Source organism: Stegodyphus dumicola, chromosome 12 (assembly GCF_044657685.1).
Source record: "Stegodyphus dumicola isolate Sdum_Otavi_A_Nest chromosome 12, ASM4465768v1".
Classification (NCBI taxonomy): Eukaryota; Metazoa; Arthropoda; class Arachnida; order Araneae; family Eresidae; genus Stegodyphus; species Stegodyphus dumicola.
Genome location: NC_140779.1, coordinates 78,757,269 through 78,779,390, shown reverse-complemented (window position 1 = coordinate 78,779,390; position 22,122 = coordinate 78,757,269). Strand labels below are relative to the sequence as shown.

Genomic DNA, 22,122 nt, shown 5'->3' with positions numbered 1-22,122 from the left:
AAACAATATGAGATTAACAAATGTGACAGAAAATAATATGATAACTAACTAAGCAATTTTTATAAAGGTAACCTCATGTAGTTATTTATCTTTCTTTTTCTAAGCAGTTTTAAACTGTAATTTTCATAAAAAAAATAATCAGTAAAAATTTATAAAAAAAAGGTTAATTTATTAATGATCTTTGTTAGTTAACTATGTAAATTTAAAATTCTATTAAGTTCTATAAGTTGTATTAATTTTGTACTCATTTTCAATATATTCAGTGTAGAAGTAAATATGAAGTACAAATGTTACGGTGAAACACCGAAATCTGGAGAATGTCGACTTTCACCGGTGAATGTCAACATTCACATAGTCTCTTGGTGTATGTCCGAAATATCTTCCAAATACTCTTATTTCTGACTTACACCGGTCAATGTCGACATTCACCATGCACTAATGGTGAATGTTGAACATATAACAATATTATATTTTCTTCTCCGTAATTCAGTCGCGAATAAACGCACTTGAAACTTGAAATAAGAACTTAAGAACATGAGAACCTAAAACACACAATACATTCAAAATGAGAAAGGAAAATGATAGAAGTTAAAAACTTACTTAATTACACAGTACGTTCTAAATGAGAAAATAAAATAACAGTAATAAAAAACTTACTAAATTATGTGATTCAAATCTTATTTATTGCAACAACTTAAACTATTATGGCACTTTATAACATCTCTTTTCAACTTTCACCAGGGCATATCTGTGAGTGTCGACATACACCGGTGAGGGTCCGAATATACAAGAATGTAGTGCAATATTCGATCTTTCACCGACGTATTTGGTGAATGTTGACATTCTCCGGTGAAAGTCGACATTCTCCAATTTCGGTCTTTCAGGGTAACATATGTTTATAAAAAAATATGAAGTGTTGAAGTAAAAGAATTCCTCTTTCCTTCTTGCGTTCCTAAATCATTATGCAATGATGCATTTACAATTTTTAAAACCTGAAAACGTATGTGCGCGATGTTATCGTCATGCGATGATTTGTAGGTACTTTTTTTTTACAACGATATTTTCGACGACGATGTTTTTAAACTGCGAAGTTTTTGAACCGCTTTATTCCCCCCCCCCTCTCGCGATGTCTTGTACCACGATGTTTTTTAGGACCGCGATGCTTTCTCTTTGCTTTCTTTTTTTCCAAAATATTTTGCACCACGGCGTTTCGACTTGCGTTGTTTTCTCCGCAACATTTTCGGGGGACACCATATAAGATGTACACTTGAAGCAAAACTGAAAGGTCGAAAATTTATGTTTTAGTACTCATGTTTAATAAATATAACTACGAAAAGAAACGTTTCTGTTTCTTTCATTACAATTACATGATATTTAAATTTTTAATTTTATTTTAAACTTTAGGGTTCTTGAGAAACTCTGTCTTAGGGGTTGCTGTTATCATGAGCTTCACATTTTTATGATACATCATCTACTTTATGTTGTTTATTACATCGAAACTACCATATATATGTGAATATTCAAAAACAGTTTTTGTTCTTCTGAATTATCTTGCATATAAATCTTTAATTAAATTCTCGAATACATTCCTGGCTGTTAACTATTTTATGCTGTGATGTCTGTATTATACGCCCATCAGAATTTTTTTAGCCGTGAGTTATGAAGTCCTTTTATTGTTCCTTCCTTGTTCCCACGCACCTCTTAGTGTCTCTGATTCGGTTGCTGATTTTTAACAAAACGTTGTCCTTGATGTTGAAGCACTATAATTTAGCACTGATTTGTTGAGATTGTCTCCAACCAGTATTGAATCATTTATTTTATTAATTTTCCTTTTGAAAAACATTGTATTATTTATAGACTTTCATCCAATATATAAACATATGAAATTACTTACGAATTTGTCATTTATTACTGGCGAGTTTTTAACCAAAGAATCTAAATTATCTGTGTATAATTTAGATTAATTATGATAATATTGTATGTATGCGATTATAATTCGAAAGAGAATTTACTTAATATAGATAAGGCTTCAATAGAACTACAGAGGCTATTCGCTCATTTTTTAGACGATTTTGCTTTGCTACAAAAACAATCATCTGCTTGGAACCTTTTGTTTTAACTGTATATTTTTGAAAGTATAAATTATGTCTACTACTTAATTTTGTTTTTGTGTAAAATGGAGCTCCTAAAGAAGCAGTCTAGTTATTGAAAAACTCCATGAAAGCCGTGGTTTATCCATATCCTAAAGCTGTGACAGGTAATATTGTGAACCAGACGTGGAAAACAGTCTATCGAATAAGCCAAACCAAATTGTCTTTCTACGGGGCATCCCAGCATATACTCTAGAGTCTTACTCTCTTGTTCCACATAAACTAGATCCTAAAATAACCTGGCGAATTCTCTCATAGGCGTGAAGAAAACTAATGACTCAAGAAGGATGAAAAATAACCCTTTTTACTTCCTTGTACGAAGTAAAAAGGAAGTATTGTAATCGAAAAAGTTTCAGGCAGCATATTTCAACGAAAATATCCATTTTGACCTCTTTCGAATGCCATTTAACGATGTATTTCCGTGATATCTGTACGTAAGGACAGAATAAAACACTCTTTTCCTCCAAAAAAACTATAAAACTGCTTTAAAATAAATTCTGAAGAGAATTTTTCGTGGCGTCTGTACGAACGTATGTACGTACGTACGTATCTCGCATAACTCAAAAACGAGTAGCCTCAGAGCGTTGAAATTTTGTATATAGGACTGCTATAACATGCAGATGTGCACCTCGTATTTTGGTTGCAATCGGCCGCACCAAACGTATATAAATATATTTATATATATATCCACTCTGTTACCCGGCTCAGTGATCTCAGTTTTACTCTTATATGTTTGTAAATTGTACATTTTTTGCTTTAAAAATGATTGAATTATGTTGTTCTTATCTTCCGGTTAAGGTTTTTATGCCTTTAGTAAATCTGTATGCAATATTTTTAGAATTATCAACAATTTTAAAATTGTTTAAGTGCCACTACGCCTAATAATTTTTTTGATGGCGGCCATTGCTCTTGTTTACATTTGAAACAGCAGGATAGCGGATTTGTTGCCAATCTAGAGAAACTTAGCTTTGCAACAACAAAGATTAACGCCTTCATTTATTATTGCGAATTAAATCATGCTTAATCCTTTCTGGAATTTTTTCGAAGAAATAAGTGTTCAAGATTTACTTCGTAATTTTTTATACACATATTTTGAGTTTTTATGTATTTTTGCCTTGTCGCAAAGTGAGAACTGAATTAATTGAATGAGAAATACTCAATCGTCTGTGAAAAACTGTTTCTTTTTTGTTTTGTTTGCTTAATTTCTTTTATACATCGTTCTAGCTTTATTATAGTATTTGGATAGAACATGTGGCAACGATTAGATAATTCTTTAAATGATATAAATTTTGTGCATTCTGAGTTATAATATGGACGAAATATAATACTGTTAAGTGAACCTAGCGCCAGAGTGTCGTTACGGTGAACAAAGTGAATTTTAAAGAACGCATTTATCCTATTGTGGTTTATGCGCTGACGGCGAAGAAGGTTTAATTCAATTTAATAAGTTTAAACGAAATGCAAGAAAAAATGCGGGTAAAAGTTTAGTTTAGGGTACCCCTTGGCGAAACTTGGCGATTTTTGGCGGTACATGAATACCGATTTTGTGCAATTTTTTGACTCGTTATTTTGGCTTGCGAAACCAAAAATCGCCGCTACACAAAGCCAAAATAACAAGATAAACAATTGCACAAATTCGGTATCCATGTACACATCGACTTATTTTCACGTAAAAAAAAAAAAAAAAAAATCCCCGAATTGCACAAAAATGGCATTGCGCACTCTTTTAACTTTATCCATGTACATGTCGATCTATTTTCACTTAAAAAAATATCCCAGAATTGCACAAACTTGCATTGCGCACTCCCTTTACTTTGTCCATGTACACATCGATATATTTTCACTTAAAAAGTCAAAGGAGCACCAAATTCTACAATATAGGCAAACAAAAAATACATAATCTCAATAAAATACGTTTCAAAGCCAACAATAAAATAGCATAAAAAAGGAAAAACATGTTATACATTTAAGCACTACCAAAAGCAAATACACCTAAAAATCAAAATATCAATCATACTCAAATGACGTTTTCGAAACCAGGGACTTTTTCTGATTGAACGCTTCACATAGTGACTATCTGAACCTTTCTTCATACAAACCCATTCAAATCCATCTAAACGGTTTTTACACTCGACTAGACGCGTATCCTTCCTACATATAGGACACTTATTATGGCTACTAAGTAAACCTTCATTTACACACCAGTCAATTAAATCTCTTTTCCCCTTTTGCTCCAAATCGTACAGAAACTTCAAATTACAAATTAATCTTACTACATTCGGTTATTCTACCGTCTAAAGAATCAAACCAACACACACCACAAAAACGGTTACAAAACATCCCATAATTCAAAATTTCCTAGAATCATGCACCCGATTACGTCACAATAGGGTTTCCATAACATTCAACTACTAAGGCTACCATAAATGAAACAACAACTTTGCCATAATACAAGGGGTACCTTAAAGTCTACTCTACCCAAAATGCGTATAATTTAATATTCCGTATAAGGAAGTCATGTGGTGTACACATCAGATTTTTTAATTCAAACAGTTAAAAGAAAAGCACGGATTCGTTTACTTAATTATGGCAAAGCACACTAGGGCTATCTGTCTAAGGGCAGGGATGCCTTCGTGGAGGACTTTCTAAGGCAAACTGGATCGTATACACGTTACATGTGGGGAAAACCACGAAAACGCCATTGCATCCAGCCCGTTCGCGGGATTCGAACCTCAAACCGAACTATCAGTGTTCAACGACTTTACCGCTCGGCCGCTGTTGGGCCCAGAAAAGCACGGTCTTCGTGCGTTACAAAGGCACTGTCCAACTTGCGATGAAATTAAAACGTAGAATAATAATTTAAGTCACACCTAAAATAAATAGTGCTAGGTAGCACTTAAGTTACGCCTAACAAGTGGACTCACAAAAACCTAACCGGCGTGATGATTAACCCGATATGGCCAAGAGGCTTACTCGCATCACAGCAAAACAACTACGAAACGTGCGCTTGGCTAGCGACACACATCTGAATAATCTCAGAGATTCACCCGTTCAAATAAGCACTTCGCTTAACTTTAAATTTACATCCTGGCGAGAGAATGTGAGAGGAAGTTGAAAAGTTTAAATAAATTTTTTATGTAAAATAAGGAAAACTCAATATTTTATGTTCGCCCACTGAGTTACCGAAACAACATAGAAAGATGTTTGCATCTACTTTTGAATGTTCCATAAAATGAAAAAAATATGCTATGTTTCAAAAACTCTCTTCTTCCCTTTTCAGTGCTAAAGATGTTTATTATGTCTTTGTCTTGCTACCGTACAAAAGAAAGCTCGTAAAATCTAGCAACAATTAAATGATTAGCGCTGTTTGGTTCCAGTAAGGAAAACTGACCGTGCCTCTTCATTCCACAAAGAGATCACTTAAAACTTTGAAATAATACTATATTGACTGCAAAGTCATAAACTTTTCACAGTCCCTTAATTTCATCATTAAAAATTTTTGGTACTTAGTTATCTTTTCGGATTCGAAACTGCCAATACCGATAGTGGTCCTCGATATTATTCACGGTTTGCTTTTGGACATTTCAATAAGGGTTGTAGAGTTTTTTATTTGGACGAAGCCTTTTACTTTCCCATTTTCCACCTACGTTTCGCTGCCCTCCCTAACGACTTTTTAGGGTTGCGTTTTATGTAAATGAAATAGAAACCAGCAGTTAAGCTGAAGTCTTCTGGTCACTTCACTAGAAGAGAACAGAACAGCGTGTTCTGCCTTCCAGCCATGTTGATGCTGCTAGTGTAATCTTAGTTTTATTCAGACGTACTATTACATGCCTGCTAATATTTGCCGATGACCTTAAATGAGGGCCAACTCTGTTAGATAATTCTCTGCAGCTTCAGCTGGTTTATTTTAGTTAATGTTAAATTAGTTTTATATCTTCTATCTTGAGTTAAAACCCAAGTGGGGGCTTATTGTAAGCTCGAGAATGGACCGTCTGTTCATGTACTTTGAGCTGGAATAAAGGGTAAACTAACCCATCTTTGGACTTGCAACTTATCATAAATCTGCGATTAGTCGCTGTACAGTTCTTCAGTTTTCTAGCCGTCAAGGAACACTAATTTAGCTAGGATATTAGAGTGAAATTCATATTTCTAAAATGAACTCGAGAAAAAACGAATAATACATAAGAAACACTCAAAACAACCTTCAGAACAGGAGTGAATGCTACTTAAAAAAAATCTTGTCAATAAATCATAAGGCTGATTGATTGATTCTGACAGGCTGTGTGGAAGTTTCACTTTCTATAAATAACTGGTTACAACTATTAGAAAATTTCATGTTCCTGCAGAAATGATGTGTGCAAATACACTTGAGCGAAACTACCACGTGTGCAAGTATCGCAACATTGTTATGGAGCTGGTGGTAAAGCAAATGACAATGTATGATGTTTCAGGCTCAGTGTTCTAATTTTTGGAAATATTTGATAATTTCTTTGCATTATATCCCATTCCGGCATGAGAAAATGTTGTCATTTCAACATTTGGGTTAAAAGGTAAGATTCTGAAGTTTTTAAATATATTGACAAATCGTTGTTAGGAAAAGAGGGAGTGGGAATTTATAAATTTTCTCTCAAAATGTAACAGTAGTAATAAAAGTATTCCAGCCTGTCAAAGATGCCGCTAGGCTATGAGCTGGAGTTACGCAGTAAATATCAGAATGCGGTTAAAATCCTGTCAAAGTTCCTTTTTAAGAAATGGAGGTGTTAAAGTTATTGTTTAATGTAAATTGAGATTAATAATATTGTAATACACAAATCATTGACTGAGATTAAATTTTAAGGAGAATAGGAAATCTAAGTGATTGCAAAAATTATTCGAATTAACATTACTGTAAGAATGCCGCAAAATTTTGCCGAGAGAAATTTCTTAAGGAAGGCTAGATAGATAGGTCTAGATATGAAAGCACCTAGACCAAGGACAGTTAATGGGAGAATGCCAGTTTTACAGATAGTGCAATGCTTCGATTTCCTTGTCAAAGGGAAAATACTTGAAAAATCAACATTATATTTATTTCATACATAACAATCTTGTTATCTAAAAATATACATAATTACTTTATAAGGTCTCATTTTAGTTTTCTAACCCGTTATTTTATGTTATGCCCTTTCCTGTCAAGCCTCGTTTCATATTCCTGCCAGAATGTAAATTTCCAGAGTGCGATATTCAAATTAGGTTGAAAGAAGAAAGTACTTAAAGGAAGGTTTTGGAGCGTGAATATCAGATTTTTACGTCACTTTCAGTATCGTTCATCTAATTTCATCTGCTAGCTCATCAAAGTCATGTGCCATCAATGGCTTAATTTTCTTATTTCGCTTATTAAGGCCCTTTCTGAGGCCGCATAAGCAACTTAATAATAATCAGTATCAGTTTCAGGTGAAAGTACAAGTACCAGTATAGCTATCTGCTTCAAGGCCACGTTGCTAATTTTGATTATCTTAAGTACGAAGTAGAGAGGAAGCATTGTAATCGCGAGAAGTTTCAGGCAGCATATTTCAACGAAAATATCCATTTTGACCACTATCGAATGCAATTTAACAATGTTTTTGAGCGACATCTGTACGTAAGGACAGAATAAAAGACTCTGCAAAAAAATTATAAAATTGCTTTAAAATGAATTCTGAAGAGAATTTTTCGTGGCGTCTGTACGTACGTACGTATCTCGCATAACTCAAAACCGAGTAGCCTCAGAAAGTTGAAATTTTGTATATAGGACTGTTATAACATATAGATATGAACCTCATATTTTGGTTGCAATCGGCCGTACCAAACTTATATACAGTGGTGGCCACAATTGTGGACACTTTTGGAAATTTTTATGGTTTTGAACTTTGTATGCTTTTAGAAAACGTTACGTTGCACAAAATGCAAACTTGTATATATCATTTTAAAGAGAATTTATTACTGAATTCAATACTAAACACAAAATTCAATTATTTGCAATGCAAAAAAAGTTAAACGATAATAGTTATCGATATACATTAGATAGTGATGATTGCAGTGAGTTATCAGTACTTAGTAGGGTATCCTTTATTTTTGATTACAGCTTCACATCGACGTTTCATTGAGCTGACAAGAGTTTTAAGCTCTTCTTTCGTTATTACATGATGCCAGAAAACAATTATAGCCTCAATTAGTTCCCTTTTATTTGATGGGCGCCTCATTCGGACAGGAGTTTTCAAACGGTGCCACAAATTTTCGATAGCATTGAGGTCAGGACTGTTTCCTGGCCATGACAATTTAATGCTCTTTGTACGAAGCCTCTCTTTCGATATTTTAGCCGTGTGACAAGGAGCAGAATCCTGCTGAAAAATAAACGAAGCATTGTTGGGAAAGAGATCTCTGATGGAAGGTAGAAGTTTTGGTCCTAGAATAGTGTCAATGTATATTCTGGCATTCAGTGTCCCATCGATGACATGAAGGCGACCAATAGCATCTGCTGACATGCATGACTAAATCATAACACTAACTGGGTTCTTCACAGTTGCTTGAATGCAGTCAGGATGTAGCTCTTCTCCTATTCTACGTCTTACATATTTTCGCCCATCACTACCGAATAACGATATCACTCCATATAACTTGTGACCACTGAATCATCTGTCCAATTAATGTGTTCCTTTGCCAACTGTAGTCTTTTTTTTCGTTGCTGAAAATTAAGATAAGGGTTTTTTCGTGGAATTCTACCTCTCAGTCCAACATCTGTTAATCTTCTCCTGATTGTTCTTGAACTGACAGAAACACCAGCATCATTCAGATCACTTCTGATGGCCGCTGATGACATTTTTCTATCTTGGAGACATAGTCTTTTTATTCTTCTGTCATCAATAGATGTGGTGCACCTTTTCCTTCTTTGTTTTTTATTGAATTTGTCTCCTGATATCGTAAACAAAACTTTCGGACTCCAGATGTAGTCACTGAACCACCCACCTGTCTTGCAATTTCAGCATAGGAAAGACCACTTTCTCGTAACACAATAATATAACATCTCTTTCTAGGTGTCCAATCTACTCTTTTATTTGATGTCATTGCTTCTTGACTAAATATTAAAAATTTTTATAAAAATTCCTACTTGTAATTGCAGTGTATAAGAAACAGGTCCTCCTTCTACAGAACAAAGTAAAATAATGAATTGTTTCAAGTGTAAACATGATGTCAGCTTCTACTGGCAGTTACTAATATTTGGTTGGTTCTCAGAACAAGAACAGTGATTGGCCAGGAAAGCTAGACATTACAAACCACTTCATTACTGTGTTTTTTTATTTATATTAAAGTACATATAGCTTTTTTTTGTATTGCAAATAATTGAATTTTGTGTTTTGTATTGAATTCAGTAGTAAATTCTCTTTAAATGATATATACAAGTTTGCATTTTGCGAAACGTAACATTTTCTATAAGCATACAAAGTTCAAAAACATAAAAATATCAAAAGTGTCCACAATTTTGGCCACCACTGTATATTATATGCACTCTCTTACCCGGCTCAGTGAGCTCACTTTCTTTACTCTTACATGTTTGTAAATTGCGCATTTTTTGCTTTAAAAATGATTGAATTATGTTGCTCTTATCTTCCAGTTAAGGTTTTTATGCCTTTCGTAAATCTGCATGCAACATTTTTAGAGTTATCAACAATTCAAAAGTTGTTTAAGTGCCGCTAAGCCTAATTATGGCGGCCATGTTTATTTAGATTTGAAACTTGGCAGAATAACGGATTTGTTGCCAATCTAGAGAAACTAAGCTTGGCAACAACAAAGATAACGCCTTCTTTTATTATTGCGAATTAAATCATGCTTAATCTATTGTGAAATTTATTCGAGGAAATAAGTGTTTAAGATTTCTTCGTAATTTTTAATACTGATATTTTTAGTTTTTATGTATTTTTGCCTTGTCGCGAAGTGGGAACGGAATTATTTGAATGAGAAACACTGAATCGTCTGTGAAAAACTGTTTCCTTTTTGTTTTGTTTGCTTAATTTCTTTTATACATCGTTCAAGATTTATTATAGTATTTCGATCCAATGAGTTTAAATGAAATGCAAGAAAAAATGCATATAATTTAATATTCCGTACAAAGAAGTCATGTGGTGTGCACATCAGATTTTTTATTTCGTACAGAGAAGTAAAAATGCAGTGAACAATACAAGATCATACAAATAAGGTAAATAATACTAATATAACATATATTCATAATAACATTAAAATATAATATATACAATAATTTGAGCACCCGTATTGAACACAGAAACTATTAACAAACTCTGCAGTCTGAAAGGAACTTGTTTAAGCAGACTGCAAAGTTTGATTTTTTTTATCTCCTACACTATGTTTTCTCGTTGCATTGCCCGCAATCTTTTCAGCCCTCAATTATTATTTGTACATTATTTTATTGATTAAGTATGGCAAACTGCCTATGTCATTAACATTTTGGATGTTTCTTCTAATTACATTTCAAACATAATTTATTCAGTTCAAGGGAATTTGAGAAACTGCCTTAAAAACAGAAATATTGTTGTCATTTCCATGGTGACCGGACAAAAGCCCACTGGACGAAAGCGCACGCGACAAAAGCCCACTAAAAAGACCCCACAGGGATAATTGCCCACGCGACTAATACCCACACCGATGAAATTGATAAAAGCCCACATAGATATAAGCGCACGCTGATAAATCTTAGCAACTGAAATCTTAGCAACTTAATCTTCGCAACTAAAGCTCTTAGCATCTGAAATCGTGATCATCTGACCAAGCTACGGTTTTCTAGTTTTTAGAGGTTGGTTAGAAATATATTAAAGAGGATTTTAGATATTTTTTTTTAGTTACTAGAAAATAACAATATCTGAAATTCCGCATATAAACTGAAGTTTCTGGCATTTTCTTTAGTCTAGTTCTTGAATAACTTTTCATTTAAGGATTTAGTTAGAATTTCAATTATTTTAAAAATTTCAATAACTGGAAAACGAAAGGACTTAAATATTTCTTAACCATTTTAAAAGGATAATTCACTGTTTTTGCAGTAAAACTTCAGAGTGGAAAAATATGCTAGTTCCTGATTCGATAGAGTCTTTAACAGCTTTTTGATGAACTAATTAAACATGTCTGTTATGTCGAAGCAGAACTATTGTTTAAAAGTAAAATAACTGAACTATTTCTAAAAAATTTAAATTATTACATATATTAAAATTCAAAAGACAAAAAAATTTTGAGCATTTGTTGAGATAAGCATAGTTGATATAAGCAGTATGCATAGCAACTGACATATATTACATTCTAATCGTGACAAATTTTTTTTGGTTGGTAGAACGTATCTCATCTAAGACTTAATCATTTAATTTTCGATTCTCAAAACTGTTCACACAAACATTGTTCCTTTGAAAATAAATGAGAAAAAGTTCAAATATCGGAAAAAATAAATAATTAGTTAAATGAATAAAAATTAATAAAAAATGAAATAAAAGCTGTACATTAAGAAAGCGTCAGTCATCCAGTTTCCAAGCTTTTCATTGTAGGCACAAGGTGCATGGGAATTAGTAAAGCGACCACAGAACAAAAAGGTAATAGGATGTCGCTGGGTTTTCAGAACGAAATATAATGCAGATGGAACAGTTCAAAAGAGAAAAGCTCGATTGGTTGCTAGAGGATTTGCACAGGAACTTGGAATTGATTTCAATGAAACCTTTGCTCCAGTAGCCAGAGCAAGCTCTATAAGAACTGTGATTGCATACAGTGCTGAACCTTATGTTATATCAACTAGATTTTGTTATGGCTTATGTTAACGGTGATTTAAAAGAAGAAATTTTCATGGAACAAGCTAAAGGTTTTGAAGACCCAAATAATCCTGATTATGTTTATGCTTTGCAAAGTCTCTTTATGGTTTGAAACAAAGTGGACGACAGTGGAATGAAAAATTAGACAAAAAACTCAAAAACTTTGGATTACAACCATTACAATCAGATAAGTGTGTATATAGGATGAAAACATCTCAAGGTGAGTTAATTCTAATTTTATATGTGGATGACTTAATAATAGGAACAAATAGCTGTGATTTATATGCTGAACTTAAAGGTTATCTTTCTAAAGAATTTCATGTTAAAGATTTAGGCAAACTTTATTATTGTCTTGGAATAGAATTTAATCAAGATGTAAATAATAATTCTATTAGTTTATCTCAGCAGAAATATGTTGATAATATTCTACGAAGGTTTAATATCCAAGATGCAAAACCATTAGCAACTCCTTTAAATCCTAGTGTAAAATTAAGTAAAGAAATGTGTCCTTCTGAAACTGAAAAGGAAGAAATGAACAATGCACCTTATCGCCGTCTAATTGGTTCGCTTATGTATCTTTCTGTGTTTAGTAGGCCGGATATTACATATGCCGTCAGTCACCTGAGCCAATTTAATAATAATCCTGGAAAATTACACTGGTTGGCTGCAAAGCGCGTTCTTCGATACTTAAAAGGAACTAAAAATTATTGTTTAAAATTTCGAAAGAGTGGAAAAGCACTTATTGGATATACCGATGCCGACTGGGCGTCTGATGTTAATACTAGAAAATCGTATACAGGTTACCTATTCAAGTTTGCTGGAAATCCAATAACATGGGAATCACGAAAGCAACAAACTGTTGCATTATCAAGTACTGAAGCATAGTACATCAGTCTTTCAGAAAGTGCCAAAGAAGCAGTTTATTTACGTCGTTTCCTTAAAGAATTAAATTTTACTGCTGATTATCCAACCATTATATATTGTGATAATCAAGGTGCACAAAAGCTTATGAAAAATGCTGTTTATCACTCACGCACTAAACACATAGATATTAGACATCATTTCATTCGTGAAATTTATGAAAGAAATGAAATAGACGTTAAATATGTGCCAACAGAGAAAATGCCTGCTGATGTACTGACAAAAACATTGACTGCTTCGAAACATTCTAAGTGCTGTAAATTAATTGGAATAACTGTAAATGATTAATGTTTATTTTTTTTTCAGCCGCCAAACGTCGAAAGGGGGATTGTTGTATCATAAATTATAATACGACGTTTAGTTTAAGAGAGCTTCTCCTGACACATGCGCCGTTCGCGTTTATCCCGGCGGTGATGATAATGACGTAACTGTTTACCATTCTTACTTCTTCGCCCTTTTTCTCTGCTGTACGCAACTATGTTTAAGTTAATCTCCGTCATTAAAAATGTTCATTGATATTACAATCTATTTAGGCCCATTTATTTCTTCAGGTCTCTTTCAAAACGAGTCTTCTTAGAAATGTCGTCAATAGATATAATTCACTATAATTATTTGCTAATGGATAACAGAATTAATTTAATCTGATTTAAATTAGAAAAAAAGCTTTTTAAGGAAAAAACTTTTTTAAAAAATTACGTGTTTTTTAATTAAAAAGTTAATAGTTTTAATAATGAAACATAATTATATTTAATCTCAGCCATATTACCTTAAAAATAGCATGTGAGAAACTCCACAATGATATTTTTCATATTCACATACACATACCAAATTTAAATAAGTAAATAATAAAATGCAATTTCAGATTTATCATCGAAACGTTATAGCTAATCACTTAATCAGAGAACAGAAAGTTTGCTTTCTACCTAATAAATTAAATAATAAAATAGTGATAAAATATACAAACATATATTTGAGACATTAAAATTCAGATCTGAATACTCCTTTTATTATAATTAAAATTATAAATACACTTTTAGTAATAAAAAAACTATAAGTCCTTTTTGATTATGTGCGCTTTTATGAGTGTGGGCTTTTATCAGCGTGGGCTTATATCCATGTGGATTTTTATCAATGTGGGCTTATATCAGTATGGACTTTTATCAATGTGCGCTTTCATCGCTGTGGGTATTTGTCGAGTGGGCAATTATCATAGTGGGCTTTTGTCGCGTGCGCTTTCGTCCAGTGGGCTTTTGTCTGGGAATCCATTTCCATACATAGCGATGCAATCGTCACAGCTATGCGTATGAAGGTTTGCACCGCAGTCTATTAACAAATCTGCGAGACTTAAATGTTCATATGGCAAGTATAATCGCATATATGATGATTTTCTAGTATGGGAAGCGCGTTCCACATCCTTTAACAGCGAGGTCGTTCCACTGCTCGAACACATGTTAATCTAAAAAATAAAACCAGTTTTAGTATATAATGCTAACTAAAATACTTTAACAAAAAACAGAAGTAATAAAAGAGATAAAACTATGCAATGAACCACAAAGTTTCAGAAATTCCTCGGCAAGTATGTCCATTCCGCAGAAATGTTTTAAATCTAAAAAATCTTTACATAGATAAATATAATCAAGTGTCATTTGAAATAGTATTTCGTATAATTTGGTATAGTTTAGTAAAATTTCATTTCCATGTTTACAAAGGGTCTCAGTACCACGTTTCAGAAATTCTTGGAGAAGTAGGTTGCACCTCAACGCCTATGAATCATATACCAATGCAGGGTCTGAAATGCTTTTTTGACGAGGTAGATGGCGTTGCACGAAAGTTACAAGAGTTCTTGCAGGGAATCGTCATTTTGCACCAGAACGGAGAGTTAGTAGGATGAATAATTATACGAACGCGAAGTAAGCCACATTTGGCATATGGGTTGCAGATTGTAGTAGGCCAGCCGCACAGCGCTTGTACGCTGAACGACATATTATGAGACGTACACATAGCCATAATTTGTTTGCAAGGCTGCACATGAGGTTAGCTGAAACAAGTTCCTTTCAAAGAGCTGTCATGAATCGGGCCCGATCAGCACGGACTCCGAACACAAACAGAATGCGCTACATCAGGTACAAGGGACTCCAAGTTTGAGTACGCGAAGTATAGAGAACGCAGTAGGAGTTTCCCATTCTAGTATGTGGGCGATTCTCAGCGAAAACCTATCATGTGCAGCTTATTCACTTCAACCGGGCGATTACGCACCTCGTATTCCTTAAAATATTCGTAGAACAGAAAATTAACATTCTTTCGAAATTTTAAGTCAGACAGAAACTGCCCTTTCTGAATGGATGCAAATGGTATTTAAAAGAATAAAAGAATATATATTAATTCTAAGTAGATATAAACATTGTAACGGAAATGAATGAGCTACTTAGTGCAAATAAAAAATGATTACAACTTATGAAGCAAGCCAAAATGAAATTTAAAACAAGGTAAAATTAAATCTTTAATTGATGGTAGTTTTGTTGGAAAACTTTGCGTATTTCAAGAAAGATTTGGATGGTTGATTTTAGGTAACGGAAAACAGACCAGAACTATCCGCGAGGGAGGAATAACTTTGGGAAGCAATTTTTAGGGGAATCTTATCTCAGAACTCCAGTAGGTTTTCGAGGTAGATTTACGTGAGATCCTCCTTTTTGCAGGAAAAAATTGATACACGTTTTTATAGAAAATTCATACTACCTTTGCGGCTTGTAAAAGAGAAACCCTTTCCAATTTCCATGAAATGCATAAAATTTTCAAAATTTGATCAAATGTCTCCTGCGTAATTATTATGCATAATTACAAAATGTAAGCTCGATTTCAGAACTAGAAATTTTCTGAAACTGTAGCCAGGAGTGAATATTAAATATTTATCAAGTATCATCCACCTGATTTCATCCGAGTCTGTTAAATAGTTCCTAAATTAAAAAAATGAAGTTTCTATGGAAATAATAATAACTGAAACTTAAATGTAAACTTCTGTTACTATATCAAAATATATATAAGGTATTTTCTCCCTCCTTTCCGCATGCCTTCGTGGTGTAACGGTAAAAAACTTGGCTCGTATTCGAGAGAAGTCCAACTTCGAGTCCCGGCAAAGCCATTGCTCATTTTTCATGTTTCCATCATCGGAAAAAATCTAATGACTCTACAAGTGGCTCCCGAACTAAAAGGTGGTGGACATAATTCGTCACTACCAGAATTGGCGATTGCGTCCCCTAATCCCCACTCGTCCTTTAAAAGAGGGTAGTATATAAGGTATTCTCTCTCTAATTCCAGCATGCCTTCCTGGTGTAACGGTAGCACACCTGGCGCGTATTCGGGAGGTCCAGATTCGAGTCCCAGAGAGGACACTGATCATTTTTCATGTCTTATACTTCAAAAATTAACTTAATGACTCTATATATTTACTTACTATTAAAATAGTATTCAATAAATTCCAGGATTTTTCTGCACAATTTTTCTAATTTAAACTCATATTTTCATTGTTTTTCATAGCGAACACACATAAACATTTCAAATTATAAATAATTTAAACTAAAAATTTAAATAACATTTAATTCAAAGCCTTAAAACTTAGCTACAGTACCTCAGAAAATGCTTTAAAATAAATACGAAGGTATATGCATTTCAAAGAATCCGTCAAACTTTTATCTTCATTTCAAGTTTTCTCAAAAAAAAAAAAAAAAAAAAAAAACACCCATTTAAGTCGTTGGTTTAACTAAGTAAAATCACGCAACGATTATTTGCCAGTTTGGCATGAAAATAGTTTTCGCATGCTTTTATGAGACTTCTAAGGGAAACGGATTCTCTTATTTGCGTGAGCTACATGGTAAAAATCAGAAAAACATTTAAATGCTATGCTATTTTATCACTATTTGAAGCTGTGTCTATCGAAAACATTTAGGAGAAAACAAAGCAAGACAAAAACGTCGTCGTAAGTGGGAGAAAATGAAGCAAGAAGTATCGCAGCACTAAACCGTTTAAAAACATTGCAATTTTAGACATAGTTTTAGCAGAAATATAGCAGAAAATAATTGTGGTAAAAAGTCATAATTAAAGAATCAACATCCAAATCTTTAATTATGACGAAGCATCTACAAATCATCGCATGATGATAATATCCCCCGTCGAGAGGGTATAGTGGTTAGGGGAGTACCAAAGGGCCCAGGTTCGAATCCCGGAGAAGGCTTAGGCGTATTTGTTCATCCTCTCATAGGAGGCAAAGGTGGCGCACCTATTAGATACTTACAAAATAAAGTGACCACTGCTTCTGGCCTTAGTAGTGGCCAAAGTCTGTGGGAGGTTTGGGTCCTCCATTGAGGGAAAAAAAAAAAAATGATGATTATATTCTAGATATGATATTTTAGGTCAGACATAAGCTTTAAAAGTTGTAAATGTATATTTGCATAATGATTTGTGAGCGCAACAGGGAGTAAGGAATATTTTTGCCTCTGTGTTTCATATTTTTGAATTAATCAATATTTTGTTGCTAAAATGCAAGAAGGAAACTCAAGCATTTCACAAACTGAAAATGGGTAGAAAAATTATGCTACGTAAAGTAGTTAACAGAATTTTAAACTTATGCAGTTAACTATTATAGGCCACTATTTAGCTAGTCTCTTTTATGAAGTTATACTGGAAGTTTTTCATGAAAAATATAGTCCTTAAAACGATTAGTAAAGGAAAGATAAGTAACTCCACGAAGTTAAGTATATTATTAAAATTGTTTACATTAATTATCAAATTGCAAAATTATTTTTCTTTCACTTTGTTAATCTGATATTCTTTTAGTCTTGAGTATTTAGAAATAAGTTTCTTTGTCCGAGTGATTTACAAATTTTCCAGAGACATGTTTTAATCTGCCAAGATAACTTAAAAAAATTTGAGCTTCAGTGTTTATGCAAAAAATTTTAAAAGATTTGCTTTTTTGAATCAATGTATTTAAACTAAAGCTGAAAGCTTTAGAGCAGCTGCATGAGATTTTTGTGGCTTTCCTAACGTATAACGTGGATACGAGCTAAGAAAGTGCTCCATAAATTCATCTCTCCCGTTAGGTACATAAACTTAGAATGCTTTACCATAATTCAATAAATCCAAATCTTCTACTGAAATATTACGTAGCTACCTCCTGACATGCTTCGTCATAACTAACGAATCAACATCTAAGCGATTAACTGCACGCTGTATGAGAAAATGTTTAGGACACTTTAAGTCACTTCGTTAAGAGAGATTTACAAAGTAAAATGAGATGTCTTATTATATTAGTATAAAAAGACAAATAAACTGAAAGAAAAAAGATTTAATTTTTACTAAAAGAATATCAGATTAACAAAGTGAAAGAAAATAATTTTACAATTAGATAATCAATTTAAACAATTTTAATATATTAAATTTCGTCCAGTTACTCATCTTCCCCTTACTAATCATCTTTAGACTATATTTTTCATGAAAAACTTCCAGTACAACTTTACAACAAAGACTATCTAAATAGTGACCTTTAATAATTAACTTCATGAGTTTAAAATTCTATTAACTACTTTGTGTAGCATAAATTTTCTACTAATTATTTCAAAAAATTAAATTAATTATTTCAAAAAATTATTAATTCAAAAATAGGAAATATCGAGTTAAAAATACTCCGTATTCTTTCTTGCACTCACAAATCATTATATTTTGCAAGTTTTAAAGCTGAAAAACTTATGTCTGTAACGTTATCGTTATGAAATGATTGTCTGGGTGCTTTATTTTTTACCATGATATTTTCTACTATTGCTTTTTAAACGGCCATGTTTTTAAGCCGCTTTATTTTCTTTGATGAAAGTTTTATGTCACGATGTTTTCTTTTCTCCCACAATAGACGACCGTACACATCTTGCATTGTTTTCTCCATTACGTTATCATCCGCAATGTTTTCGCCTGTAACTATTTGAAACCAGGTCGAACTATTAATATTCACTATTCGAATTATCGGGATATTAGCGGTCGAACTATTAATATTCACTATTCGAATTATCGAACTATTAATAGCAGTGTTTCCTGTCTTGCCATTAAGGGTATTCCTATCTGGTAATGAATCCCTGAAGAAATAAAATTTCATATAAATACTGCAAGCAAGACTCATATAAGGTCACTAAAAACCCAACAATATTAAATGTAAGCAGCGTTGTCAAGGTGATAATGAATTAGTTCAGCGTGTTCTTTGCATTGTAAGCGACAGCATAATGGCCATATGAGGTTCTCTTAAAGCTAAACCACATTATAAACTTTAGATTAAAGAAAATCTATATACTGAGTACTCAAAATTATTTTAATTAATTCATCTGTTGATTAATTTATTTATTTTACCCGAAACTTGCAAATCCATAATTTTTTGCCTTAAAAGCAGAATCTGTATTTCTATAATAAAACCGAGGATGCATTCAAGCAAACGAAGAAAATAAACAACTTCTGTTCTGAATGCAATGTTATTCTTATAATGTAAATTCTGATTTGAGAAAATATATTTATAAATATACTTGACTACATTTATTACTTACATCTGCTCCATAATCTAGAAGCGTAGATATTATTCTGTGTATATAGCTCCTATATATATGATTTAGTGCAGTTAACAGAAGACAGCCTTCTTTTTCTATGGAAGCACCATTCTCAAGCAAGTATTGCACAACTTCTGGTGAACTTCTTGTGCATGCTATGCGCAGCGGCCTTCTTCCAAACTGGTCACATTTATCCAGAATGGACCTGCCCCTGCTTTCAAGAAGTAGCTGTATTATTTCTGAAACAAAATTTATATTTCAAATTTAAGCATTCAATAAAATGAAGAAAAAAAAATACTATCAATGTTATGTATGATGAGAAACTACAAATATTTTTATTTAATGGCACCACATATAGGTTAAAAAACATTTCTATTCAGATTGTGTCAATGAAATACTTTAGGATATTATCGTCGAAAGAACGTTAATACTACAGTTTGTGAAACACACAATTATCGAACTAATAATAGCAAACAATAGTCTGGGACTAAGTCTAGTGAATACAAGAGGAGAAACAGAAATCCGCATCATTGAATTGCAGTTTAGGAATTCTGAGCTGCAATTATGTCTTACTGCATCAGGTTAGCATTAAAAAAGCCTATTCTCATGGTATCAAAAAGGCATGTTATCAATTTTTATCCCAAAAAATGTCTAAAATTTCTCAGGCAGATTTCTAAACATATAGGATCGAGGATATCTTAATGTTTTCAAACCTTGCTCCCTTGTTTCATTTGTGGGTCATAGCGATGGAGCCATACTTCATCTCCTCTCACCAGCTAACAATAAAAGCTTTTTATCGGCTTTTATCATGCAGAGCTATTCTCAAACTCAATGCTTTTTCTTTCTGGCTTCAACATTCTGGATGCCACACAGCTGGAACTTCGACATCCCCAACTTTTCACGCATCTAACACTGTTGCCTATTTCCGCAGCAATCTGAAAATCTGTCACATGTCTTTTACTTCCGTTTATAAAAAATTATTTATTAAATTTACACGTAGAAAATATAAAAATTTTTAATGCTTATAATCAATTTTCGGAACCCTTATATTGTTTAGTAAAAACAAACAAAAAAAATTATGCAAATAAATTTTTCGGTTAATTAAGTCTCAGTCTGGGAAAAAATTTTATTTAATAAATTATTAAAATCAATGAAAACTATAAAAATAATTAATTATCATTCCATTAGCTTATTAAGTACTTTCTCTCTCCTTTCCGCATGCCTTCGTGGTGTAATGGTAACACACTCGGTGCGTATTTGAGAGGTCCAGGTTCGAGTCCCGGCGAAGATACTGCTCGTTTTTTACGTCTCTTGCTTCAAAATAACCTAATGACTCTCAATTTAAAAATCATTATTTATTTTTTCATGTGAATCTTAATTTAGCTATAGAAATATTTTCTTTTATAGAAACAAAATTTCTTCAAAATAAAATAGTAGAAAAAAATTTATTTAGCCGAGAAAATTACAATTCTATGTTTGTCAGAATTAAATGTTAGAACGACACATTTGATTTTGATATCTGTAAAAGTGCTGCCTCTTTCTCGAAACATTATCTTACACTTCTAGCTCTTGCATATATTTCTTTGCCTTTTTAAAAATTTCTCCACAAAAATGACCAATTTTTGAAATTTTTCAGTTTATGTGGCATTTATATTTAAGTTTTACTATAACGAAATGCCATTAAATTTACATCGTTCCTTTCTACCTTGTTTCGCCATAAAGTTCGCTCATTCCATATTTTATATACATTTAAGTGACAAGCAGTTTTACGTATAGCAAGAATACAAAAAAGAATTATAATGAGAAGAATTATTAAAATAGCTGCGTGTAAGAGTTTTTGGCCTGGTAGCCGTAACTGCCTTGCTGAGTAAAGTTTTTCTCAATTGGCAGCTCCAACGCTGGTCGTGAATTGAATATTATAAACTAAAAATAATTCTATATGGGTAAGTTGAACTTTAAATTTCTGTCGCGATCTAGCCGAAGCTTGTGGCCTCTATTAAACTTAGATTAAATTGCTGAACTTATAGTAAGTGGGAAAGAAGCTTGCGTTATTCAAACCAGGTCCAGTTGGCTCGGAACTTCTGAGTGTGCATATTTTAATTTAACCCCTCACAAGTGGTTAGGTAGAATACATTTAAAGTTATTTAGCTTCTGTGTCTGTTTGTTTAGAGTTAGAAATTCTGGTGGTGATAGCTCCTCACCGAGTCTAAATACAACCTTACTTTGACTGAAAGTGAGCTACCTAACATCAGTTGAACCCACAGCAAGCAATATAAGTATTCTTTACACATGAATCTATAGGACATGCATTCAGCCTCTAAAATTCTTGACAAGGCCTTTTCCCTCTCTCATCCAGATGAAAAAGGGAATCAAATGGCCACAGGAATTAAAGCCGGTACTCTCCGAGTATTCAATATTCAGGACGGCGGCCGTGTTGCCATGGTCTAAAGAAGCCGACTAACTTAGCCTTGGACACAGATTCGAGTTCTGGAAACGGTATGGATGTTTGTAAGTATCTTTTTAACACCGAGGCACTTAAAATACTGTTACGTTATTTTCTTCCTTCACGTTCGTACGGGATTCGTAGATTTGGAGTGAATAACGACAACACTTGATAAAATATCGAAACACACTTTATTTAGCCGATATTAATCAGGACAG

The 22,122-nt window shown here is 33.0% G+C and overlaps 1 protein-coding gene across 1 annotated transcript in view; it reads right to left on the bottom strand.

Moving 5' to 3' along the window:
- Positions 1–10,288: 10,288 nt before the first annotated feature.
- LOC118195773 (uncharacterized) overlaps positions 10,289–22,122 on the bottom strand; it is a 31,236-nt gene continuing 19,402 nt past the window's right edge. The window contains exons 5-6 of the mRNA XM_035367096.2: positions 19,462–19,700; positions 10,289–14,342 (exon numbers count right to left, since the gene is read on the bottom strand). Coding sequence (XP_035222987.2) covers positions 14,094–14,342; positions 19,462–19,700 — 488 coding nt within the window. The 3' untranslated portion in view covers positions 10,289–14,093. The remainder of the gene's footprint in view (positions 14,343–19,461; positions 19,701–22,122) is intronic.